Here is a 26,263-nt window from a genome sequence, read left to right as displayed (position 1 = left end):
AGTATAGACATTCAATTTTGATTGACAATTAAACATTTAAATGTTATAAAAATATGAATTAACAAACTCTGAAATAAATAAAATTATATGTATACAGTATATACTGATTACACATAAATTCTTAAAATTAAATTTAAAAGTGATTGAGTTTGTATTTATTTTACAGTACAGTTTATGCAAATGGATGTATGATTCCCGCAAAAAAAGGGAAGATGCATTTTTCAGAAAACGAGTGACGTAAATCTATTCTTATGTGTTGAAGATTCTCCAAAACCAAATCAGTTCAAGTGAAAACACACATCATTCATAAATAATGACATTTAATAACGTACCGATAGCTCATTGTCGTTCAACAATGTACCATGTTTAATCAGTTTAATATTTCCTTTTTAAAACAATGCACAGGGCAGAATGGGGCTTTTAAGAAGCTACTCATCAGAGACAGACATTCTTCAACTTCAAACTGGCTCTTCATGTATATTTCCTGGGAATGATTTGTGAATATATGGTTAAAGTGGAGAAAATAATAACTTGGACACGAATAATAGCACCCTTCCAAAAGAAAGCACCACTATGCAGAAAAGGAAAAAAGAGGAAGATGAATGCAGAGCTGCAATCTACGCAGGCTACAACAGAAGCAAAGCAATGCTGCTTGTCAATTTCTAGCCACCAATAAAATATAGATTACAAGAAATTAAATTGTAGCAAGAATAACAGATTGGAAAGCAACATCACAATATATGGACAAATATATTGGGATACATAGCCACTCTGGAAGAAAGACGCATACTTGATATAAAACTAAAGGTGTGGTTCCATGACACAGGTCAACAGCTAATTGTAATCAGAGATGTGTCCCTATGTGTATTTTTGATTTCATTTTTTAATTTCAATTTTATTTTCTTAGTACATCAGGTTTTGATATATTTTTCTTTCGGGACATATGGATTTTACTATCCGCTGTGATTTATAGCTGTTACATTTCAGAGACAATTACACCTATTATTCACAAAAATGACAATATTAAATATCACCGCCGCCACCGCCATTATTATTATTATTATTATTATTATTATTATTATTATTAAAACCTGATATTCTAAAAGGGCATTGAGAGAATAAGTGCAAAAAAATGATCTAGAAAGGTTGACTTGCATCTTCAATCAAAGAATTTTGAAACTTTGCTGTCCTATTTTTGTCCGTCTGTGTCATTTGCAATTTAAGTACATTTCCATCATATATGGAAGAATTCTTCTCACCGGTCTGAATGATGATCATTAATCATGCGGCCAACCCACAAAGGCGACAGTGTATAATTAGACAATGAGTCACAATGGTTCCTTTACTCAGACACTGAATTTCCGTTTGTATTTTAAGTTAACTGTCAAGCAAGGCGTTTATTTAACGTGACAAAAATAGCGAGAGCACGAGATTGGGGCTTCTCGACTTTCTTTTGGAGATTTCATTCGAAGCTGCCAGACCCTGCAGTTTTGCAACACAATTTTGCATCCCATAAAATAAAATGTTAGCTGTTGATGCTACACATGCGGCTTTGTGTCCTGTGCAGCATGAAGCTATTTGCGAGAGCTGATAGAACAAACGAATACAAAAAGATGTCGAGCTCAAGATGAATAATGCGGTCAACATTTCAAATGTCAAAACAAAAACAATGATACTGTATACCGTAAGTCCTGTGACTGATGGCACTTTGTGCAAATCCAACTCTGCTCAATTGACTTGATGACTTGAGAAGAGAAAAAAAAAACTTGGTCAAGTAACAACTATCAGGTAACTTGGACAAAAACTTCCATAATATAGTATACGATATTCCTTTTCATGAAGGTTCCTTTTCAATACAAAATGAGTTTTTAAACACATAGCTGAACAAAAATATGACCTCTTTACATTGAAGCCAAAGCGAACCCAAAGTGGGCCTGAACACCAAAACCCGTCCTTTAGCCAAAGAGAGGCCGCGGAAGTAGCACCAAAAATATTACAACAGACGACGGGTTTCAGCAGCCTGTGAGATATGTCATCTGCTCTTTCTCCCAAGGGGGCTAAGAGGTCCCTCTGCACCACTGGGTGGTGTCGGGCAGCATCCCAACTTTGCCCTCCTTCGGGTTGCTGCCTGACTGTGTGTGTGTGTGAGTGAGTGTGTATTGTGAGGTTCACCGGTTCAGATCAGTGTCCTTGGCATGTCTTGCAGCACATCTGTCTAAAATAAGGCCGGCTGCAGAACTTGAACCTGAGCACTAGGGGGCAGTAGGCCACAGTGTTCACATCTTTGCACTCTGCAAGGGAGACCATGAAATAGTATTAGAACGATGACATCTTATTTATCATATTTGCAAACCAGAATATTGCTAAAGTATCGGGTAGCTCATGAGCTTGGCTCCACTTTGAGCACTAACCTTCAGGATTGTCTGTACTGATGGGCACAATGAGGTCACATTTGCTCTTGCACTGCTGCATGGAGGCTGGCTTCAGATGTTCCAGACACTCGTTGGATGGCATGCCCGTGTGGGTCAGACATTGCACGGATCGCATCTCCTGACCCAGTCCACACTTGGCGGAACACTGCGAGACAAAAACATACACGGGTGCCAGTGAGCGTTCACAGTGAAATATGGAGTAGAAATAAGTTGCAGATGTTTATGAGATCACCAGTAGGCCAAAAATAACATTTACCTCTCACTTATACACAAAAAACTCACTCATTTAAAAAAAAAAAAACCTCACAATCACAATCACCCAATAACATGGGCATGAAAAAATATTCGACGAATGCAAATCCGTAAGTGCAGAACCACGAATATCGACTGTAGTTTCATGTTGTAATAGCACCAATCACCACTAGGTGGCGAACATGTCTTAGTTGTTCACGGGTCTTATTCTGCCCTTTGGTACATGAATGTTTTTTGAGGGGGATTTGGAATGATATTAAATTTTGAGTGAAAATGTGTCTGTAATTGAATAGTAGAACTTTAACATATATGCATGAAAATGCACTGTAAAAACGGACATTCATTTCCAATATGTATTTTATTCATATTTAAAAGAGCTCATGGGTGTCCTGGCTTACCTCTCCCCAAGGGCCCATCACCCACTGAGGCGGAGGGCACCGCTTCAGGTTACAGCGCACTCTAGAGGTGGGTCTGCCGTACTTGGGGCATTTGGCGTCTGGCAGCGCGTCTCCGCTCTCTCCACTCTTGCACAAAACCACTCTGTGTCTGTAGCCAGGACCGCAGCTGGGTGTACACTGCAGGCGGAGCACATGACGATAAACGGAGAGCGAAAGGGGGCGGAACAGCGCGGGGTTCACTGCGGTCACAAGCAACACAAAGCTTTGTCCACTCAAAAGATGCTTGCAGCTGTACCAAAAAAATACTAACTGGAGCCTGCTCACTTTCAGTAAATCAGCTGGATTGAGTTATTTCTCTAGCATGCGCCTTAGCAAAAGATGTCAGAGGAAAGCTAGTCCACGTCAAAAAATTGTGCAACTATGACGCTTGGCATTGTTTGGGATCGTCTCCCTACCTCAGACCAATTGAGGGCCATCCATTCGGGAGGGCAGCTGTGGTTGTTGCAGGGTTCAGTGAATGAGGGGCGTGAAGGGGGGCAGGCGGAGTCATCCAGGACCTTCTCCTCTGATGCAGAGATTCTCCTTTTGCATAAAACCTCACGTGTCCTCAGACCGCCGTTACAGCTGTGACTGCAGTCTGACCACACTCCCGTCCACCAGCTGGCCATGAAAGTGATGCTTATTTCAATCGACTGTACAACAATGGCACGTGCAACATAGAGGGGAGAGGAGAGGTTTTTTTTTTTTCTTTCCAACACTCACGTTGGGGAACATGGCTCAGTATTGCAGAATCTGCGCCTCTCTTTGGGTTTGTGCTTCTTATCACAGAAATGGTTGTAAACAATGGCGTGATCCGATAGCTTCCGACACACCGCCTTCTGGATCTGCTCACCTGAAAGCGTGTAGAAACATTCCGTTTAAAAATGGGAGTGAGTTGGACATATTCTTGAAGGGCCAAAATGAGTTTATAGGCCTGCGCTCACGCTTGTCCCACAAGACAAGTTGTTGTGCATACTTTTGGCAAGTATTCTATGTAAACTGTTTTTCTTCTGTTGTTTTTCCCTGCAATGGATGCGTTTTTGCCAAACAATTGTAGCTACAACATCATATTAGTTTTGCCAAGTCATACGTTTTGTTTTATTTGGTAAATCATTTGGTGTCCCACAGGGCTCACTTCTTGGACTTTTTTTTTTTTTTTTTTTAAATGTTCATTTACTTAAAACAGTTGTTTCATTATTGGAATAATTTTCAACAGCTTTAGCTCCCGTCTACCTCCAGCACAGAGAGCAGAGCAGTGCGACCAGGATGTGTGATACCAGGCAAAACCAATCAGCGGTTCCCGATTAACAGGTGGATTAAAACGATAGTGGATTCCAGGGTTCTCCTCCTGGACCATAACCTGCACACACATTTAAAATACTATTGTCTTCTGAAATGCATACAGGACACCAAATAAATATGTTCTTATTACCATGACAACAAGGGTCATATTTGTCGGTCCCAAAGCCTCAAGTGTTTGTGGGCCATCAGTGGGTCGCCTGTAGTGGAAAATTGTTCCGGCGACATCAAACCTGTGCGGCGTGTCAGAGGCCAACTTCTCGTTGAGGAAGAACTGATTGGTTTTACTCTTTAACACTGCAACACACACAAGAGAGCAGTTTTTAACATATTTTCGACTTGGCGACGTCATGGCCAGTGTCGCGATAGCTTTGAACAAATAGCGCAAATGTAATCCCTGGTTTTGTTTCCAAAACATGATTTTGAATGAAGAAGCGTCTTACCAATGTTATTAAGAGAAATGTTGAGCTCTTGTATGTGGATGAACACTGAGCCTTTTGGGATTCGGATGACCTCTTCATAACCTGCGAGATAAACACACAGGACAAATTACAAAAAGATCCGAACATTGGACTGCGATAGCGGTCGGTATTACGAGCGCTAATAAGCTGAGAAAGAGATTTCAGGAGACAAAGTTGCAAACAATACCGCACCCACAAACACATCCTGTCCAAGGTGGTTTTAAAAGAAAGAAAACAAAAAAAGCAGCACAGGAGATGCGATGCATGAGGAGTATTTAACTGTGTGGGATGTGGATGGAGCGAGCAGAAGCTTCAGATTCCCGGGCAGCCTGCCTCAGCCGCCCTTTGGATACTAAATGCCAATAACCTGCCACTTCACTCAATTCCCTCAATCTGTTTTCCTGTCCCTTTCATTTTTGGATTTTTTTTTTTCTTTTACAGGCGTCTCCTTCGCTTTATCATCTGTATTCTGCAAATAACTTCGGTTTGACTTCAGGATGAAAGAATGAAAATGGGGGAAGCAAACAATGATGGACGGACGGATGGATGTGATCCATTTTGGTTTGCTGCATTTCTACTTAAAACACATGCTGGATGTGCAAGGAGATGACAATCACCTCCTTCAGCCAGAGAGTCATTAAAGAGTCCCTCCACAGACTCGCAGCTGCTGGCGTCACCCCCGCAGATCCGACAGCGGTCCTCACGAACTTCGGAGTTGAGAATGCGATCGCAGCCGACGTGCTGCGAGGAGAGAGGCCAGAATGAGCCCTGGGGGTCGCTCGGGGTCATGGGTGAAGGGGCGCAGTCGCTTTCAGAGACCAGACCGAGGGATTAGCGCTAATGTCTTCCAGACCCTTTTTCCACAACACTAAGAGATCGAATGACACGTCCAGATGTGTTTTGTGATCCCGGGCATACATTATGCTAACGTCAAGGGTGTCAACACTGATATTCTTCATGATGAGCAAAACAGGTGGTCTTTCTCAAACCTCTGCTCTTTTCCTTATTAGTTTCTCATTCATTTCAATTGATTAGAGCACCGGTTCCACAATGAAACACACGGAATGATCCCATACAGGATATGTTATCAATTTATTCCTTGTGATGAATTTATGAAGGGAGAATGGTTGATGTGCTTTTAAATAAATATTCTCTTACACAAACATGCAAATTATTATTATTATTATTTTAGTCTTCTATTCCTGCCTTGTCAGACTCCCCAAAAGTAATAAAAGTCTCTTTCTGGTTCTGTGCGAGAGAGGGGAAAACAGAGAACAATTGAGGAGGAGAAAGAGGCTGAGGAAAACAATGAAAGTGAATGAAAAGCCGGCGTGCAGTATGAAGTGACTCATAGCTGAACTGCAGGGTCACAGAGTACAGGGGAAAACAGAGAAGAAGGGGGGAAGGAGGAGGAGGAGGAGGAGGAGGTTAGAGAGAACAAGAAGATGCACATGAACCAAATCTTCTTGTTGATCTTCTAACACGCTATAAGATACAAAGTGCATGCTGTCAATCTACCAAGTGTAGCTCACCTTACACTCGCCATTGACGCACACATCCAGAGAGTCGTCTCTGCACAGTGTGCCGTCCACCACTGCCGGTGCACGCTCCGTGTAGAAATTGTATCCTTCCGCCAGGCAGTTCAGAGAGCATGTTTTCACCCCACCTACACCAACACACAAGTGCATTGGAAATATTGTGGAGTTTCTGAGCTTCTGGGTTCGAATCTTGGCTGTGTGGCTTTGCTATTTTATTGTTATTTTTTCGATGACCAATTAATTTCCAGCTGAATGGTGTAGTATTTATTTTTTTCACTCCGAGAGGCTGTTGACACGCTGACTACGCTGGCTGTGTTTGTGCTGGCAGTGCTGACGGAGGTACAGTATATGTTGGCGGCTTTTAAAAATGATAAAGCGGTCAGACAGTGGAAAACTGCAATTCCCAGAGTGCCTCGCATTGGCAGGGCAATGAGCGCTTGCAGCTGTGTGCAGCTGCATTACAACTCGCAGCCTGTCCCCATGGTGTGTGTATACGGGTTAAGTGTGAAGGATAATTGTTCTGAAATTTCGCTTTCTCCGCTACGGCTTTATTTAATGAGCTGTCCTGAGAGGCGACGGCTGTTTCTGAGCGCTCACGATTGCATAATCGAGAAGCGAACGGCAAAAAGAGAGGTTCAGCGAGGGAGGAAAGGAGCGAGAGGAGAAATGCGATCCCAAGGACCGAGCCAGGCTTGACAGTGACAGTGCGGTGTGACCCGACCTGAACACACCGGTCCTATTGAAACAGCTGCAAGAGATTTGCATTGTAGAATCAGCTGTCTGAAGTTGCAATTGGCTCGCCACTTATCTCTCTGAGTCATTACACGAGTAGAGGCCAAGATTAAAGACACTTTTGTCGTTGAAACCATTTAACTGTCACATCCAGTGCGGAATAGCAAGGGTCCCTGCAGAATGGCTCGCAAATGAGATGTTTCATTTGAATGTGTAGGCAGATTCATCTCCATGCCAGTGAAGCAAAGACACTCACTCACCTCCTCTGTACGGCTTCCAATTGTAGAATTTCCCTCGGAAAGGAACGCTGTCAAAGTTGGAACACTGCGCCTCCCGGAAATCTCGTGAGCCTACGGGGCAATCCTGTCGGACACATCGACAAAGTTCACCTTCTGGATCCTACATGTTGAGCAAATGAGTGATGGTGACACGGGACTCACGTCAATATTACAGGACCTGTAGCGCTTTCTTTCCCCCAAACAATATTTTCCACCAATGGTCGGCCTTCAATCAAGCACAGACAATCAGACTTTAAGTTTCAACATTCTTCTCAACTGCGAGTAAATAACAAGGCTGATGTGTACCTGGGGCTGTCACAATAACGCATGGAGGATGAGACTCCGCCTCCGCAGGTCCTGCTGCACTCTTCCCATGGTGACCATAGGCTCCAGCCTCCATCCACACCTTCTGGACGTGTCCCATATGCCACACAGATCCTCTTGTAGCACCACTGCGAGTCACAACATGCATATTGTGCAAAAAGGTGATCTTCACAAGGACCGCACGTCTCACAATGAAATCCATATAGTCTTCTTTACCCCTTTGTCAATGGTGTTGGTCTGACAGATGGTTCCCTCTGCGGCGGGAATGCTACTGGTGATGCATCGGTTGCTCTTGCTCATGCACCACAGTTCGCTGCAGACCTCCTGTGGGTGTTTGCGTGCCAGTGCGAGCAAGAGAAAACAATCAATCAGAGAAAAATCAAAGAATTGTAAAGCTACTACAAAGAGACATTTATTTATAGTAGATGTATACATTAGATTATTATTATTGTATTGATTAGCCATTTTCAGTAAAAGGTTTGTATTTTGTCTATAATGGATTACTACGCATTTTGCCACTCATTTTGCATTACCAGCATGAATCTTGAAATGTGAGGATGCAACCAAAACAGGAAAGCGCTGACAAAAATACTCACTGCATATTTACATTGTCGGGATCTGACTCCATACTGGAATCGGCACTGTTCGTCGGCGTCGTAGGCCTGACCCGGGGCGGTGGTGGGGTACACAAATTCCTGTTTTGGGGGCACGTTGTTCAAACAGGATCCCATACCTGAGCTGCAATACACCAAAAACACACAAGTGTGTGAATTTCTCTTGCAGTCAAATGAAATATTTCTTGCAACATTCTTTGACTAAGCCAAAGGAATGACTAAAAAAAAAATGCTGATGTAAGCACACTCTCGCTGCATTCTGTTTAGTATATACGATAATGTGCGTCGTTTTCTGACCATAAATTCTTAATAACCATGGAGTGATTTTATCCAGCACATTTTTGTGGCGTTGCTAATATCTAAGAGGCTGACTCACTCCAGAAAGCTGGTGATGTAATCCCTGCTGCAGGCCGACCAGATGAACGGGTTGGTCTTCATGGTAATGTGGTCGGCCATCAGCTTGGCCGTCTCCTGGGTACGGGGCCCACACGAATTACCAATACCGTCATGGTTCATTCCAAACCTTAAGTTTTTGAAAAAAGCAATCATGGGTAATGATAGTTTCTTATTTTAGATGGACAGTAGTGGCCTTTATAAATCACAACTCTTGAGCCCTTTTGGATGCATGACACAGTCATACAAACGTGGTTCATTCACGTAATAATTTCAATTTTGTTTGTTGCTTGCATCGGTTTTACTCACGTATGTCCAATTTCATGGGCAATGGTGAAAGCCGTTCCGAGGCCGATGTCCTCGTTGATGCTGCAGCTCCTCTCCGGCTCGCACATTCCTCCGACGGGAGCAAGTCCTGCACAACAGACAAGTATTCAAATACGCACTCAGAGGTAAGAAAATTGGAGCTTCATCATCCAACAAAAGTTATGCAAGACTTGAGACATGGAAATCATTGAAAACATATCTTGTGGTTACCTAAAGTTTCACAGGGCTTGTTTTTTTGGATGCAGATGTCATACCTGGGGACAGTAAAGAGATAACATGGTTGACATGGAGTAAACAACAATGCCCTGCAAAATGAGATGTTGTGCATTGTATTGAAAAGAAATGGAAAATATTTGCGCCTGCAGTGGTTGTATTGTTTTGTGCAGCACATTCAGGAATGCAAGAGCATCAGGTTTTTATCACTTGAACATGCCATTGTCTCCTCTGTTTTACACCAGCAGTAGCATTGACCCAAAAAAACAAAACTGTGGAAGAAATAAACAAGAAATTCACATTGCTGCTACTTTGCTTGACTTTTCAGTTTTACTTTTTCTGTCCCTTTTTTTCTGGTTTTCTAAAAATAATAATAATAAAATAACCTACTTTCCTTGGAAAAAAGCAATTCTTAGATTTAAATTTCACACCAATTTAAATTTCACACTTATTTAAAAATCACACTTATTTCAAATAAAAATATAAATGATAAAATTTAAAATGTATATGCTATATGGCATGCACCTTTCACATCACTATACTTATCCTCACCATCGTTACAAGGCATTTATTATGACGTTTCACGATGCCTATTTTTCAGCAAATAAAAACTTTTTACAGGCCTAATAAATGAAAGGAATACATCTGTTTTTGATTCCTTCCAAGCGTATATGACTTATTGCCAGATATGCTGAGGCGAGCGGAGCAGACCGACCCAGCTGTTGTCACTCCGCAAAAGACAAGACGGACTCTGTCAGGAAGTTCCTCTCTTACCAAACACATCATCATTTGCGTAACAGCCATCAAGATGTTTCATAAGTTTGTATTCCCGACCTGGTGATGAGTACGGCCGTGTCGTGGTGAGCGATGCCGTTGTCGGGGATGGCGTTGCCGTAACTGCTCCGGTGTTGGATCGACTTCTGCCATTTGCAGAAGCTGTCTAAAGACTTGCTTGCGTGATGATTAATCTCTAGTGTGGGCTGATGATGGAGAGGGACAAAAAAAAAAAAAAAATCAATATGTACTGTACTTTGCTCACACAACCTGTTTAACAGACATCTGAAAAGATGTCAACAGATATACTTAATGAAAGTCCGACTGAAACAATAATGGAAAGATGATTATATGGTTCCTTATCTGATGGTGACAGACTGAACACAGGCTTCAAATGTTCATTTTATTGTATTATACTTTCCCTGGCCTGCCTGACTCGTATGGAACTCAACCTTCATCGAGTTCAAGTTCAGAAAATTGATTAAAAATAAATAATAATTTAAAAAAAGGCGGACTTACTCAATGTCAGATTGTTTTCTTGCCTTCAAGTATCGGTAGCCGGTTTCGGCTGCCCCCTATGAGTATCCGATACCTTGAAACAAAGCCAGTATCGTATTCCTGGTGTCGTTCTCGCCCATCCCTACTTAAAATATGTGAGGCCCCTCTTTGCCCAAAATGAAAATTGCTTCATGACAAACTTTTCTCCACTTGTCGTTTTGTTGTCAATCGGTGAGGTTTTGGAATGATGTCGGAAAATGGCGTTGTCCAAAACACGCATCATTTGCAGTCTCGCGGCATCCTGATGTCATCACATCTGGCGCTGCTGCTAGACCTCAACTTTCCATTTTATTGCTTTAAATCACTTTCTGCATTCAATCACACGCATGGATGCACGATAAGTGAGAAGGTCCGTTCGGGTTTAATGCAATTACATCGAGCAGAAGGAAAGGAGGACGTATCCTGGTGGCCAGGAATGCGAGTGATGACATCAAAATGGAATGGTCTCATCCCACAATCCCACTTTTCTGGGCACACACTAGTCATAGAAGCAAAAAATGCTTCCAACCTCCATCCAAGTATAACGACACTAATGAGACTAACATTTATTTCTTCAAGCCAAGTGGTGAGTTATGGAGATAATTTTTCGGTGAAGTATAAATCATTACTCTTTCCCTTTTGGGACAGCTCGAGGAAACCTCAAAGCCGCACAGTAAAGACACTTTAATACATCCTCATCCATAAAACCACAAGCGGGTCAACATTAGACTGCGGCCACACACCGCTAACGGAAAGCTAATCCATTTATTCATCGCTGGAAATGGGCCAGTAAGGCACAAGTTGGACATGATGGGGAAAGATTCTCTACCTGGTCCTCCATGAGCAGGATGAGTCGCGTCACCACTATGTTGACTGCGTTCCCCAGGCTAGAATCCTGGAACAGTTTGGCAACCTGACCTCCAGGGAAACAAGAAAAGACCAGTCTTAAAAAGCTGACCTATTCAATTGCATCATATAAAATGGCCACGCTCTGAAAAAATAAACATTCAAATTAAAAAGGATTTGTGTTTGTGATGGATTGCTAACTATTTCTGCTCTGTCGTCAAGCATTCCAAGCTTAAGTGGCAACAAAGAAGTCATAAGCATGACAGCTATCAAGTGTAATTTGCCAAGGTTTGCTCCATAGTGCAAGAACATCTTGTATAGAAGCTTCCTTTTTCAACAATAGCCACTAAACAACCAATCATTAGGCACATTCCAAAGATGTGTGTGTGTGTGTGTGTGTGTGTATTGCTCCATGGTGCTGAGTGATTCTCTGCCGTGGTACAAAAAGCTGCAGCTGACAAAATACAGTACACAACTTCACCGTGTCGAGCGATGGGACGAAAACACCTTCTATTCTTCTTCATCCTCAAGTGTGTATTTTGTGTGTAGTGAAACTTACAATATTCATGAGGGCCAGGATGTACTGCTCGATGTCCTTGCGCCCATGGTAGCCCACCATCATCTTGTCGGCCACCACCAGCGTCTCCACGTAGCGCTCCCAGCTCACCGAGCGCTTCAGCGGCAACTGACCTCGACCCACGTGATGAGGCGGCGTCTTGAGCGTCCTTTGCCACCACGAAGAACTTTTCATCGACTTCTCATCTGAGGAACACGTATGAATATTCTCTCAACAAAGCCACAAGTGATTTTAAAAAGAAAAAACATTCCAAGAATCGCGGTTGGATAAAGACTAAATTTGCTGCTATTTTAACTTTTATTTGTCATAAAATGAATCATATATTTACTCAGCAACGCCCTGTAACACAGACAAGTGGAAAGGCAGACACCGCAAAGCAGCTGGCCGTGTGGTTTGAATGTGGACATCCGGCCAGAACGTTTGCCCTTCTTACCGGTGACGCCGCAAGACTGGCCCTTGTACTGATGGCGGAGCGACGAACGCTTATAAACCACATGGGGGTGCCCCTCGGCCCGGTCCCCTCTCTCCGGTTTGCTCCGGTTGGTTGGCGAAATCAGGGGTTCAATCAGATACTCGTCTCCCCCGGCAACAATCACCCCCTGCTGCGGAGATAAAAAAAGAACACAATCACACATTGACATCAAAAGGAACCCGTGTGAACGCACGCATGAGAAGAGCCGGCTCGCATACAGGCCAGGGCGACAACGCTTTTGATTCTGTTTCGATGCGCCCGACTCAACTCGGAACCCGGCGGCAACTTTGTTCCATCCGCTGCGGCGGCTATCAAAGAGCATCTAATCCCATAATAAAGTTAGTGATGCTCCCGTGGACATACCACCCGCCCGCTCGCTGGCTGGCTGGCTGGCTGGCTGGCTCACTCGAATGAATGTGTTCATGCGGTAATTAAGTGTGCGCTTTAGTAACGCTTTGTGAACATATCTAATCCTCACTTGTGTTATTGCAGAGCCTGCTGTGTGTGGTGAGAGGATACATTTAGGATGTGAGTGTAGGGGAAAAAAAAATCGAATGATCAGAGTCCAATTTCAAAAGGTCCACACATCACTGCTCTCTCAGCAAGTGCATGCCAGCCATCTGTTGTGGTGTCCAAAGCTGACTTGATGACACTTTGAGACAGCTCAGATGGAAATAATAGTACATATTTTGGTGAACTAACTTGTTGACTACTACAGCTTGACTTGATGTTCTCCTTCGTTTCCCCAAACTGTCTTTGAACAAGCTTAAGAGACGCCTGTCTCCTGTGTTGGAACAGAGTATGAGGAGGTTCTGCTCATCCAACTGCCTCTCTGATCTTCTGGTTCTCCTCTTTATGAAAGTAGCGATCAAATGTGCCTGTAGATGTTGTTGTTTTTTTTCATTATTGTGTATGATGAAAATCAAAAGTCACATTATTTTAATTATTTTAATTTTATTTTAATTTTATTTTGATTTATTTTCATTTTAATTATGGTCTATACTGAAACGTTTATGCACAAACAATTTGGCCCTTTCAACCTCAACTTCAAAACTTCTTACCAGGCCGTTACAGTTGCTGAGGGCCACTTTGCTGGAGTGCGGCTGTCCTTGGAGGTGTCCTACATAATGGCAGTGTGAAGAGTACGGATGACTCCAAGCTAATCTGCCTCTTTTCCAATACTCCACCCTAAACTGGCGGGATAACAGTCCTCCCTGCAGCGTCAGGTTGAGCAGGAAGTTGTTGCGTGATGTAGATAGCTGGTAGTAGAGCTGGAAATAGACAAAAGGTTAAGGGTGAAGGTAACGCTAGAGCTGCTGTAAGAAGATCTTTTGAATCACACCGAGGTGTCAATCGATGCGGTTTCTTCTGTACTGCGTCTTCTTCGGTGGTACTGATTGGCTTTTGCGTGCAGCGTCTCTCCGTCGGGTCCTACACGAACTGGAATTGCAATCTCATACTGGCCAAGACTGGACAGGAAGGCAGCTGAGCAAGGAGACAAAATCAAGATATCAAACAATGTACAGGACACTTAAGACAACTGCTGACCAGCATCTGGTGAAAGAGATTTACAGTCCAAAAATGCTAAATAAAAGGTTACATCAAAGGTCTGGCTTCCAGGAGAGCAACCACAGACAACACACATGGTTAAAAAATAGCTCATTAAAAAAAAAACTATTTCCTCTTCGCACAAACAATCAAACTATTAACATATAACACTTAGGGCAATAAATGGGGAGGCGTTTATGAGTAGTCGCTATCATTACTGTTCATGGATGACAAGTTAATGAGACCTCACAGGAACTTTGAAAGGCCACAAAGTACAAAACATGTTAGGCACAAACCAGACAGCCACATGACAGCTAACGCACATTCATCAAATTGAATTCAATAAGCTCCCCTGCTGGAAGTACAAAAATAAAATGATTAAATGGGTATAAATGTGTTTGTGTTGCATTTCGAGTGGCTTCAAGTTACATAGCAATAAATATGCAACAGATGTGCGGTGCTGTTTGGCTATTTTAACAAAACAACATGGAGGTGTTTTAACCACGTTCAAGCAATTAGCCGCAGACATTTACATGCATGGTTAGACAGTGAAGACAGTGCTCATGTTGATATATTGATTGATTGCACATGATTCCACAGGCATGCAGAGACACACACCCCTTGACTTCATATCGAAAATACATTTTAAAAAAATAGTACGACAGTAACATCTGTTTTAAACACTGTGAAGCGGAGAAGTTTTGTTTGTTTTTCTTTCCAGTATCCACCACTAAAAAACATCCGTCCAGCCATGATCATAATTGTAAATGTTTTTTTTTTTTTTATATATATTAACAGGGAATTTTTAGGCCTTATGATTAGGAGGTGAACCTCTATTTTGCTTTTTAACTGCATCTTTTTTATCCATAAAGACTCACGAGAATAAAAATGTGCTAAATTTAGGTCATCTCATAAATGCTCCCAAAACATCTCTGAGCAGGGCATCACCCTAGTTCCTCTTATCAGCAGTGGAAGGAAATACTCTGGATGGAAAATGGTCCTCCCTCCATGCGGGGCATGAGGTCAACAGCCTCTCAGACCAACAGCCCATTTTTTAAAACAATGCTCACTCACAATGGACTTTGCACTCACAGACTTACAAGTTCTAGTCACATGTTCCTTAAAGGTATCAAAATATATATTTTGAAAAATGCTTAAAAGTGGGGTTCCTAGAAAAGCAGCATGGTTTAAGACAATTGGCTGTGATGGGGTCAGAGGTCATGTTTAGGAAGTATACAATTACATTCTTGTTCAGGACAACGAGACGTCTACACTCCCTTTCCTTGAGGGGGTTTGGTAATTCTAGAGATGTATATGTGGGGGAGGACTGAGGATCTGAAATATGGGCTTGGGGGGGCCAAGCGTCAGATTTGTGAGAGAGGTGAGATGGAGTCAGGAAATGCACACGAGGGGCGGGCTTCAAACTTCAAAGTCCTTGGTCTCCATTTGATGAAGCCCATGGGATCTGAACTTTAGGGGTGGTCAGAATGTCAAGTATTTTGACAAGATCATGCCAAACCACAAAATAAATCAAGCTAAATTTAGCTACGCTGTCTAGTTAATGTTTTTGCATGGAAGTTTTGTTCTCATACGAATGGACGGACGCAGGTAGGTGAACCTGGTGGAGGAACCTCCCTGGCAGAGTTCACGTTGGGGTTTACAGATAGCTGCTAAGTCGTAAACGTCTCCTCTCACCTTGCGACTGTGCAAACTCATCTCTGCGACCTCCCGCGACCTCTGCGGCACCCATGACGACAGCGACAGTGCAGATCACAGCAGTCCTCCATAGCGTTTCCATGGTTACCACAGTAACAGAATTCAGTGCAGTGGTCCCCGAGCTTCGGTCCCAACATGTCTCCTGCCCTCTCTGGTGCCCCCTCGCCTAGCAGCGGGACAGCTCAACATTCTGCTCGGCCGCGGCTTCAGGAAGTCTGGAGTCGGACATGGCGGTCTTTCTCGAGCTTTTCTCTCAGATGGACCCAGGAGGAGGCCTCTAGATGTAAACAGACCCGCGGGAAAACCAGTTCGGAGGCAAATGTAGGAGCAGACTCCTCGTCGCAGCCCTGTAAAGGAGAATGTGGAAAATTGGAGAAAGGAAGGAACCAAACAACAAATGTAGACCTTGTGGGGAAGTAATAAAGTTGTTCAGCAGCAAGTATTGAATGTTTCAAAGCTAATCAGTCCTGGCTTTGGCAAAAGCCAAAGACCCGATCTTTCACTCGGATGGTCAAAGACAACAGCAAGTTCAAACTTGAGGCTCCTTGGGCCTCACTCCTTAAGCTAAGCTGCCTGCCCACTGGAAAGAGTTCAAACACAAAGGACGCATTGATGCTGTCAAAAGCCCAAACGGGGACTTAAGTGGCTATTATGGCAGAGAATGAGCCAATTTCAGAGGAGCAGCAGGTTGCCATCACCGCTATGCTAGCTAGCTGTGATGTTGCTAGCATGGCTGATAATAATGCTTATAATTGACTGACTTTTTTCTTATTTTTTTAAATGGTCTCCATGTGAGACCCACTATGTGAGTGATGTTACCACATTGATTATGGAATCCACAGTGACTTTAAATATATAGCAAGGAGTTGAAGATGGAAAGCAGTGGTGGAAATGTCATGGAGGTCATTAGAAAGATATATAGAGTGGAATCTTTCAATTGCAGTTTGTGAGTAGCCACAGAGCTGCACATTTAAACATCATGCAGAGACATAACATCAAGCAGCTTTTCAATGTAAACCATTGTCAGCTTTGTCATCTGCGTACGATTACCCGAAAACGACTTAATCGCCACAAAATTACATAGAAAGAGCCGTCAAAATAACAAGTCACGCTGCATTTTAAACTAAAGTAGATAAATAGCAAGAAGGCCACAAATATGCAAAAATCCATGAGAAAATTGTACTTGGATGCAATTGGGTTTACCTTGGATTTTCTCGGACCTTGCGGCCGTGACTCTAAAACAAAAAAGGAGATTTTCTCAGAGGTCGAGAAGACTGAAAAAGAAAACACCTGACACTGCTCTCATTTTTCTTATTCCGTAAAAGTCATTCATAATAAATAAAGAATTCCGTTATTGCTCTTATCTTCCGCCAGTTACAAGAAGAAAGGAAAGCAGGTCAGATAAGAACTTGGATAGGGAATCTCGTTTTCATAGGGACCTCTTTCTTTGACTGGACTCTCATTTTTCCTACTCGACATTGCAGCGTCAGCTAAACTCCTCCACTTCTCACTCCTCGAAAAGCCTGGCCTGGCCTGGCCCGGCTGCCCCTCCTTCTCTTCCTCCTTTCCTCAAAGCCGTCTGGGGAAGAGAAGAGCAAACGGAGACACCGCACGGGCCCAGATGGCTGGCAGCTCACCAACTGCAGCCAAAGGTAATCGGAAGCAGATGGGAAACCTTTTGGTGACGAGAGCAGGGGAGCAAGTTTCCTCGTGAAAAAAAAAAAGGGGGGGGGGGGGGTTGACGGAGGAGTGCGAGCTACTCGCGGCATTCTTCGGACTCAATTGGCCGAATGCAGCACGAAGGAATGGCCGCAGCGCGCGGCGTACATGATGGTCATTTGAAGCAGCTTGGGTGAAACACTGAGCTCCCCTTCTCCACTTGGTGGAACAAGTGAAAGTCTCTCCCTTCCCCTCCCTGGGGCTTTCTCCCAGTCATTTCCTGCACAAGCCCAAGTCCACTACGTTTCATTACCGCTGCTCCCACTCTCGATTTATGGAGGGGCTTATTAAACTTGCAGCTTGATATCAAGTGCTTTTCATTACCTCAACTCTCATCTCGGTTTTTTTTTTGGGTTAGACCTTGAGGGGGGAACTAGACCTCCCCAATGCAGTCGCCTTTCAAGTCCAGATTCTTAAAACAATTTGTGGACATAACGTTCATGCGCTGTTTCTCGAAACCTCCCTCAGTGAGAGATAAAGTCATAAAAAAGTTGTTTCGCATACGAGACCATGTCTTACAGATTGCTCTGAGGCAAAATAAATACGCTCATCAGCGCACGGGCCTCGGCTCGGATGAAGACATCTGACGAAGCTCGGAATAGACGGCAGCAAGACAAGAGAGAAATTGGAACGAGCTGCAGACAGGCCACACGGTTTTTGGCACAATCACAATTTGCAAAAAAAAGGGGAAAGACGAAGGAGAGAAGAAAGAGGCCGTTGTTGTAACGGGAGGGAGAAAAGTTGGACCACTCGGGATAATTGGGTGGGAATTTAAGGCCGGGCCAAATTTGCAATGTAATGATGCTGGCCGGCCCGCCGGCCGGCGGGCGCAGGAGCCATTTGCGGAATCTTTTTTTCTAGGAAGCCCATCTAGCGCTAAAGTGGGAGATACAGTGAGTTTATAGTTTATGAAAAAAAGAAAAGCTCTCCTTGTTTTTAACCGCTGCCAGATAGTGTGCAGCTATCCGAAAACTAGCTGGCTAATCTAAACCATATGAGCGACTCGGAGTAAAGTTTGTGTGGCGCAAACAGATGCTAAGTGTCCGAGTCTCACTTCAAGTCTCGCACCCACTCACCATGCTCTTTCTCAAGAGTCTGCACTTTGATCAAAGAGTAGCCCGTGAATATGCTTTAACTTAACTTTATTATTGCATTAATAAAGCAGCGGTGCAGCTTCCCTTCTTCTAAAAGGACCTTGAGGCTGTGGGATCAAATGGCCCGTAAGAATGTCGCAAGGTTTCAGACTGATTCAGCGCCAATTATGACCTCCCTAGCTGTCCTGAAAAAAAACACAGACATTCTAAGAGATGAAACCCCTGAACAGGTGATGACGGTAATGCAAAGCAGAGGGGGGCGGGGGGGGACCCGATCACAGACGAAACTCCCACTCTGTCTCGTTGAAAGGACAGAGGAAAAGAGGGGCAGGCATTCCTCTCTCCGTTTCCCCAAATAAACAGAGTGCAGATGAAACGTAGGAATATAAACAAGCCTGAGAACATCCAACGTGAACCCCTCACTCTGAAAATCTGCCTTGTAAATCTGAAACAATATTTAGGGAGCGAGAGAGAGTGCTGACTCGACATGGACCCAGTCAGGCCACGGATTTGCACACACAGCAGAAGCTCACGTTCTCTAGCAAATGTTATGAAAATCATCCAAATGAATCTTCTCTAATGCTGCCATCTAAAAAGTATCCACAAAGAACCAAGTGTGTTGGAATATAGGAGAGTTGGCAGTGCACGGCCTGGAAAGTGCTTATCAGTGTCCTCTGGTGGAGAGCACGAGGATGTCTGTGATGAAAATGTGTGCATCCAACATTTAACAAAAACATTATCATTAGAGTTGCAGGTGTGCTGGAGCTGACTGTATATACATATCCATACATTTACATATATATGCATATATACATATACGTAGTTAAGACTCCTTTATGTAAATATGGCTGTACATAATTTAAGCTGCAAATTGCTGCCTCAGCCGGTTGCCCCTTCCCATGTGTACCTGACCTGTCAGCTGTTGGTCACCTCTGTCCGTCCGTCTGTCCGTCTGTCTGCTCTCTCACACGCACGCGCGCGCAAGCGCATGCACACGGACTGTCGTTAGGCAACTAATTGACTTTTCAGACAGCGAATTGAAGAAATAATAGCCATTGTGCTTGCTCACCGAAATGACATTTGAATGTATCACAACTAAGGACATAATATTGCGAAGGCAACCCAAGAAATTAGGCGAAAGAGTCTTAATAAGAGTCTTAATCATGTGTACCATCTGAGCGGCTTTTGCAGGAAGAGCACCTGGGCTTGATGACCTTACCTCTCTCAATCCGTGTCCTCTGCACAAGTTTCCGCTGCGTCGGCTATCTGCACGGTCTCAAAGCTGAGGAGACGCCGGTGGCTGACCGAGCGGAGTTGAGCTGAGCTGAGCTGAGGGGACTTGAATCCTTCTCTGTCAGCCCAGCACCTTAAAACTCTTCAAGTTAGCTGTAATGATACACCTCATTTTCCGGTTGACATTAGAAAATAAAACTCGTTCAGGAAGTAGTACTCTTTACCCTCAGCTTTTCAATCTGAAGTATGTTCAGTAGGTTCTATAAAAGTTCCCTTGTCATCTTTTCCTCCTTATTTTTGTCCAGAAAAAACAAAATACATTAAAAATCCATGATCCACTCTTTTTCCAGTCCAACCTATTCTTACCATTAAGCTGCAGTGAGCTACTGCCACTAAGTGGCACAATATTGTAATTTCAACTTTTATCAGCAATCTCTGTACTATTTCTGAGAAGGAGAGAGTTTGAACATTATCCTCCAATTGGGCTATTTTGAAATTTGCATGGATTGGATCATGTGACCATAGATCATTTGCAAAAGATGGCTTTTTTAAAATCAGGCCGTTATAGGTCATAAGGTCACAAGTCACAAGAATGGCACAAATCACAATAAGCTGGCATTTGACTGGGGGTGTGTAGACTTTTTATTCAACAGACAATTTATGTCCTCATAGCATTAGTGTGTCTGCCAGTAGCACCGACTTTTGCTCATGGCCTCACGTGATGTGATGTGACAGCACCTGACACCGCACACATCAGCAGATGCGTCCGAACTCTGCAGCGACAACCTCGGTCTACTTTTAAAGGAAGAAGTAAGTAACTTTTGTCACTTTTTTACCTTTACCGTACAAGCTAAAGCAAACTAAGATCAGCATCATGCTAAAAATTGCAAATTAACAAATGATATTATGATCTATATAATATTAATCCATAGGTGACGCAACGCAATGTACTTTAGATTCATAAAATGTGCATTCCGTGTCATTTTAAACATTTAAATATTTATTACATACAGATTGCACACATTTTATTGCTATGAGCCGGCTGTATTAGTTAGATTAGTGCATTGATGTAAAATGATGCACAATTACATGCTTTGGTTAGTGTCCTAGATTTAATAAGCAAAACAACCACAAAAAATAGCCTTAAAAATGTTGAGCTCATCATAAACATTTAGAGCACGTTCACGCTTTCAGGTTAACAGGCGGAAACGTCGACATTTCAAATTAGTATTATTGGAATCGTTATTGTCACTATACAAAATGATTTGGGAGTGTTTCTGGTTTTGTCAGGGTGAAATTAACTTTTGTGATTCAGAGCATAAAAAGTCACTGTAAAAACAAAAAAAAAGGATCCTTTGTAAATTAAATCATAATGAATATTTAAAGTGTTTTCTGGTCTGATGAAATGAATTCTTACATTTTTCCACCGCGATTACAGTTTCCGTATTGGTAAATGTGTTTTAGAAATACGTATGTTAAATTTGGCAGTTACGTTTTGTCTTCATGATGAACTACAGGAAAATTATATATTTTAATACATACGTATATAACTGTAAGAATTATTGATAGGATTTTAAATTCTTTTTTTGCAAAATCACATAAAGTCCTCCAAGGTCAATATTCTTCCCAGAAATAAAAACCCAGTTAGCAATTTTGGCCCATATATGACTGATTTTATCCATCCATCCAATTTCTGTAGCGCTTGTCCCTACAGGCGTCGCGGTGATTTTAATCTTCTTCAATTAAAAAGAAATGCAAATGTTCTTATTTTAATATACGTCATAGTTTAGTTTTTTTCTTTGTTTGTTTTCCACAAAGCCCATTAATATTGAACTACTGCTTGTATTCAAAACAATCGACAGTCTGACCATACATAATTAGAGTTTTCTTTGCAGTTAGTTTTTTTCCCCAGCTAAAATCAGAGTTCAACTCCAGACATAAAAATGGAGTTGAGCTATTTTTTTTAATGCCTGCCTAGCATTTGTTGGTCCACATTGTGGCTTCTGAAGACTTTTGTTGTGGTGAAGGGAGAAAAAGTTCAGGTCACAGTAGATCTTTTCATGTGGCCACTTTGTAGTTGTCCATTGCGGGTGTTGGTACAGTTTGGCATGTGTTGCTCGGAAGCTGAGGTTTTTGCTTTTTGAGGACATCATCAAAATCACACTGCTTTGCCATAACTTTAAAAATATCATTTCTACATTTACTTTCAAAATGGAAGACGGATAAGCGTGATATTTGATGACAAATTGTGTCTGTGATATTTTTCTTTAGTCAAATCTAAGAATGTTAGTTGGGTTTTACGTTTTGTCTCTCGTGTGTTAATGTGCACAAACGCACACTGATAATTTTGTATCATGTATAATTTTGGTTGACTTTTGGTGTGTGTGTTTTTTTTCTAACCAAAAAGCACCTGCTCAACTGAAGAATTAAATGTTAGAGAAAAGAGGCTGAGTGGACCACAACTTCCTGTTGTGTGGGTGTTTTCTTGTCAACTATCGTGTCAAGTCACAAGGGACCTCCCACATTGCTTTTGTCACAGTCCCAGGAAAAAAAAAAAAAGGCTCTGCTAATTTGTTAACCTACTGTTGGAGGAGGATCTCATTTTAGGTGTCTACATTGCTTGTATTTTCATGAACTATAACAAATTATTTCAAGATTTATGTGAAATCTTCCCATTTCTGTCTTTTTGTCCTCCAGACAACTCAGCTTCTTCATCATGTCTACTGACCCCGCAAAAGAACTGCCGTTCTTCTATGGCAGCATCAGTCGCTCGGAAGCCGAGCAGTATTTAAAACTAGCCGGTATGGCCGACGGCCTCTTCTTGCTACGGCAGTGTCTGCGAAGTCTGGGTGGCTATGTCCTCTCTGTGGTGTGGGACTTGGACTTCCACCATTACCCGATAGAGAAGCAGCTTAATGACACATATTGTATCACAGGAGGCATACCCCACTGTGGGCCTGCTGAGCTGTGTGAATTTTACAGCAAGGACGCTAGCGGGCTGGTGTGCGCTCTGAAGAAACCTTGCTTGCGTTCCTCGGACACACCCATCAGGCCCAGTTTGTTTGACAGCCTGAAAGACAACATGCTGAGGGAGTACGTGAAGCAGACCTGGAACCTTGAGGTTGGTCGGCATCGAGTCGGGCCGTAGCATCGAGCAAATTTGTTGCCATCTAGCAGTGTCTTTAAGCAATTACAAATAAGTATAAACCAGTACATTTGTTTTGTCCGTTATTGATTCTTCCCCCACTCAGGGAGAAGCCATGGAGCAGGCTATTATCAGTCAAGCGCCCCAACTAGAAAAGCTGATTGCCACCATGGCCCACGAGAAGATGTCGTGGTACCACGGCAAAATCTCCCGACAGGAATGTGAGAGATTGCTTTACTGTGGAACACAACCAGATGGCAAGTTCCTGTAAGTAGATCAGGTTGATGCACTTTTTTTATACCGTCAAAGCACTTTATGGCTTTTCTGAGGCAACTTTCCTTTATTGTTCTTCAGAATCCGTGAAAGAGAGGACTCTGGTTCCTTTGCGCTCTCTGTAATGTATGGAAGATCTGTTTATCACTACCAGATCCTCCAAGATAAGTCAGGGAAATATCACATGCCAGACGGATTGAAGTTTGACACTATTTGGCAGGTACGTATATGCCTGTAAATACTATTTTGTCATACTTATTCAATTTCATTTGATTTATTTGACCAGCTGGTAGAGTTCCTGAAGCTGAAACCCGATGGAATGATGACAACTCTGGGGGATGCATGTGTCAGCAAAGCTGCTGGAAGTACTGAATATCTTTCTCGAATATCTCTGTATTATCCAAATGCAGGTTTATACGCTTAATCCACTAATTGCCATGTGTTTTACATGTCAAATATCTTTCCAAACCGAAATCAGAGATACCGAGCATCCCCGCAACCGTGAGTATGAATGCTGATAACGAGTTGAATTTCTCCTGTTATTTTTTAATGAAACAATTGACTGTCAATCTTGCAGAGGCGAACAGGCCTAAATAGCTACACACCGCCACCTCGAGGTCAGTTTCCTACATTGCACAATCATGCACAATCTCTGTTATTAATTGCTGAAAAAGTCAGTTGAGGTGTTAAGCACTGAAACAGGGAGTTTAAAATAGTTTATATTTTATGATATATTATATTTTATTATATTAATTTTTTTATTTGATAAATATTGCTGTTGCATTCCAATTTGTGTTTCCTGCTTAATAGCTGCGACTGTGAAGGCAGTCCCATCTGCGCCTCCAGAAAATGCTCTTCCCATGGACTGCATTGGCTTTAACCCTTATCACAACCCCAACGACATTAAGATGTTTAACATTCAGAGGAGTCGGCTTTTCATGGATGAGGTGGAGCTCGGCTCGGGCAACTTTGGCTGCGTCAAGAAAGGTGTCCTCCAAACTGACAAGTGAGAAAACGTTTGATAACTCGTATTTTGGTAGGAGAACTGAAATGATTCTTTTGTTCTTTTCCATCAGGGGCCAGTTAGATGTAGCCATCAAAGTGCTGAAGAGTGACAACGAGATGCTAATGAAGGAGGAGATGATGAGGGAGGCAGAGATCATGCACCAGTTGAGTAATCCCTTCATTGTTCGGATGCTGGGCTTATGCAACGCTGAGAGTCTCATGCTGGTCTTGGAGATGGCTCCCAATGGACCGCTCAACAAGTTTCTCTCCTCCAATAAGTACGTTTGACTTCATATCACAGCTGGAGTTCTGGTACCATTTTTGTCGACTAGCATTCAAACTACGGTGGTAGATCACTAAAAATGAGTCATTGAAGAGTCTTCAATTGATGGACTGATGATGTTTTCATCCAGGGATAGCGTATCAGTGGAGGACATTGTCAACCTGATGCACCAGGTGTCCATGGGAATGAAATATCTGGAAGAGAAAAGCTTTGTGCACAGGGACTTGGCAGCTCGAAATGTCCTGCTCGTCAACCGACAGTTTGCCAAAATCAGTGACTTTGGGCTCTCCAAGGCCCTGGGAGCAGACAGCGAGTACTACAAGGTACAGAGGTCCAATTGTTGCTAGTTGTTAGGTTATCACCATCAACTGTTATCTTTGTAAGGTAAATATTAAGCTTTGGTCCCTTTGGCCTGATTCACTGACCCTCATCTGAAAGGAATGTGGGAATCACATAACTGAATGGTAATACTCAACACAACCTTACTAGGGATGCTACAAGCACACTAACACCTCACCAGCAACTCGTTCTTGTGTTGTCCATGACCATGACTCTCTGATTCCAAAGCCCAGGTTGTTACCAAGGAGCCGAGTCATTTTGTCGTATGAATCTTTGAACAGGCCCGTTCTACAGGACCATGGCCGCTGAAATGGTATGCTCCTGAATGTATTAACTACCGCAAGTTCTCCAGTAAAAGTGACGTGTGGAGTTTTGGCATCACCATGTGGGAAGCCTTCTCATACGGCGGAAAACCTTACAAGGTACTGGAACATATGGAGCAGTGGCTTACAATAGAATCACACTCTGAATTGTGATCTGTTCAAATCTGTCCAGAAAATGAAACAAGTGGAGGTGAACAGTTTCATTGAAAGCGAGAAACGCTTGGATTGTCCGCCCAAGTGTCCTGATCGAATGTATGAGGTGATGCAAGAATGCTGGCAATACAAGTAAGTCAATTGATATTTTTTTTAATCATCATTTCAAGTTGGGTGCTAATTCTATCCTTTCTCACCAGGCATGAGGATCGTCCTGACTTCAAAAATCTGGAAGAGACCATGAGAGCTTACCATTATTCCATATCAAAAAAGGTTAAGGCGTCGGGTGCTGCCACTGCTCCAGAGCCAAACAAGTAGACATAAAAACAAAGCACATTCTGTTTCATGGCTACACAATGTGTCCATTCAGCTGATCATTAAACAAGCAAAACAAAGAGCTATTTATCAGCCGTGCACACTGGCCAGTGATACAGCTAAAAAAGGCTTGCTGGCCATAATTAAGCATCTGGAACAAAAGCGTTAGCTGCATTTTTGTTTTTGTCTGTTTGAATATCTGTATCTTCACATTGATGAGCAATATGTTGTACTCTTAAAATGTCCTTGGGAATGTTTTTCTTGAGGCCTTCTTTAAATTGAATGAACAAATATGATTCATCTCCATAAAATAAAGGTTTGATACTGAGTGATTATGCATGTGGGAACAAAAAAAAAAGCAAAGCCAGTTGAATATTTACCCACATGTAAAACATTAGGGAAAACATGGGTTCTGCAAATATAATACCGACAGTAGCACTTCTTATGTTCCAGCTTGACTATTTGCCTTCATGTAACCTTTGTGGAATTTTACGTAAATATTAAAAATGTCTCCTCGATAAACAAACATCGATAGGCTTGTGATATTACGACACGGTAAAACGCAAACGTATTAAGCGATTCGTCACGCTCAGGGCCGTGTTTGGTGTTCA

General features: G+C 42.7%; 2 protein-coding genes across 4 annotated transcripts; one reads left to right on the top strand and one right to left on the bottom strand.

Annotated features, from left to right (window-relative positions):
* Positions 1–303: 303 nt before the first annotated feature.
* Positions 304–19,970, bottom strand: adamts10 (ADAM metallopeptidase with thrombospondin type 1 motif, 10). Of its 2 annotated transcripts, XM_088394800.1 has the most exons (27): positions 19,803–19,970; positions 16,974–17,005; positions 15,750–16,117; positions 13,849–13,991; positions 13,568–13,777; positions 12,468–12,636; positions 12,017–12,219; positions 11,441–11,524; positions 10,135–10,280; positions 9,298–9,341; positions 9,070–9,175; positions 8,744–8,890; positions 8,350–8,491; positions 7,970–8,077; positions 7,736–7,881; positions 7,592–7,655; positions 7,412–7,514; positions 6,414–6,547; positions 5,499–5,622; positions 4,864–4,944; positions 4,554–4,717; positions 4,355–4,481; positions 3,845–3,974; positions 3,538–3,742; positions 3,083–3,259; positions 2,412–2,577; positions 304–2,291 (listed from the first exon to the last, which is right to left on the bottom strand). In XM_088394800.1, the coding sequence occupies exons 3-27, from the start codon at positions 15,850–15,852 to the stop codon at positions 2,182–2,184; spliced, it is 3,336 nt and encodes a 1,111-aa protein (XP_088250926.1). In that variant the 5' UTR covers positions 15,853–16,117; positions 16,974–17,005; positions 19,803–19,970; the 3' UTR covers positions 304–2,181. The 2 variants fall into 2 exon arrangements, with proteins under 2 accessions (XP_088250926.1, XP_088250925.1); XM_088394799.1 differs by lacking the exon at positions 16,974–17,005.
* A 533-nt stretch (positions 19,971–20,503) lies between these two features.
* On the top strand, positions 20,504–25,943 carry zap70 (zeta chain of T cell receptor associated protein kinase 70). 2 transcript variants are annotated; one of them, XM_088393598.1, is made up of 13 exons: positions 20,504–20,626; positions 22,514–22,937; positions 23,068–23,228; positions 23,316–23,454; positions 23,521–23,599; positions 23,713–23,735; positions 23,812–23,851; positions 24,045–24,240; positions 24,311–24,517; positions 24,653–24,845; positions 25,143–25,283; positions 25,357–25,469; positions 25,538–25,943. In XM_088393598.1, the coding sequence occupies exons 2-13, from the start codon at positions 22,533–22,535 to the stop codon at positions 25,653–25,655; spliced, it is 1,815 nt and encodes a 604-aa protein (XP_088249724.1). In that variant the 5' UTR covers positions 20,504–20,626; positions 22,514–22,532; the 3' UTR covers positions 25,656–25,943. The 2 variants fall into 2 exon arrangements, with proteins under 2 accessions (XP_088249724.1, XP_088249725.1); XM_088393599.1 differs by lacking the exon at positions 20,504–20,626 and adding an exon at positions 22,278–22,423.
* Positions 25,944–26,263: the final 320 nt, after the last annotated feature.

Source organism: Syngnathus floridae, chromosome 13 (genome assembly GCF_059516105.1).
Source record: "Syngnathus floridae isolate MCC-2025c chromosome 13, RoL_Sflo_1.0, whole genome shotgun sequence".
Classification (NCBI taxonomy): domain Eukaryota; kingdom Metazoa; phylum Chordata; class Actinopteri; order Syngnathiformes; family Syngnathidae; genus Syngnathus; species Syngnathus floridae.
The sequence above is the reverse complement of the archived record's forward strand: the minus strand, read 5'-3'. Positions and strand labels throughout refer to the sequence as shown.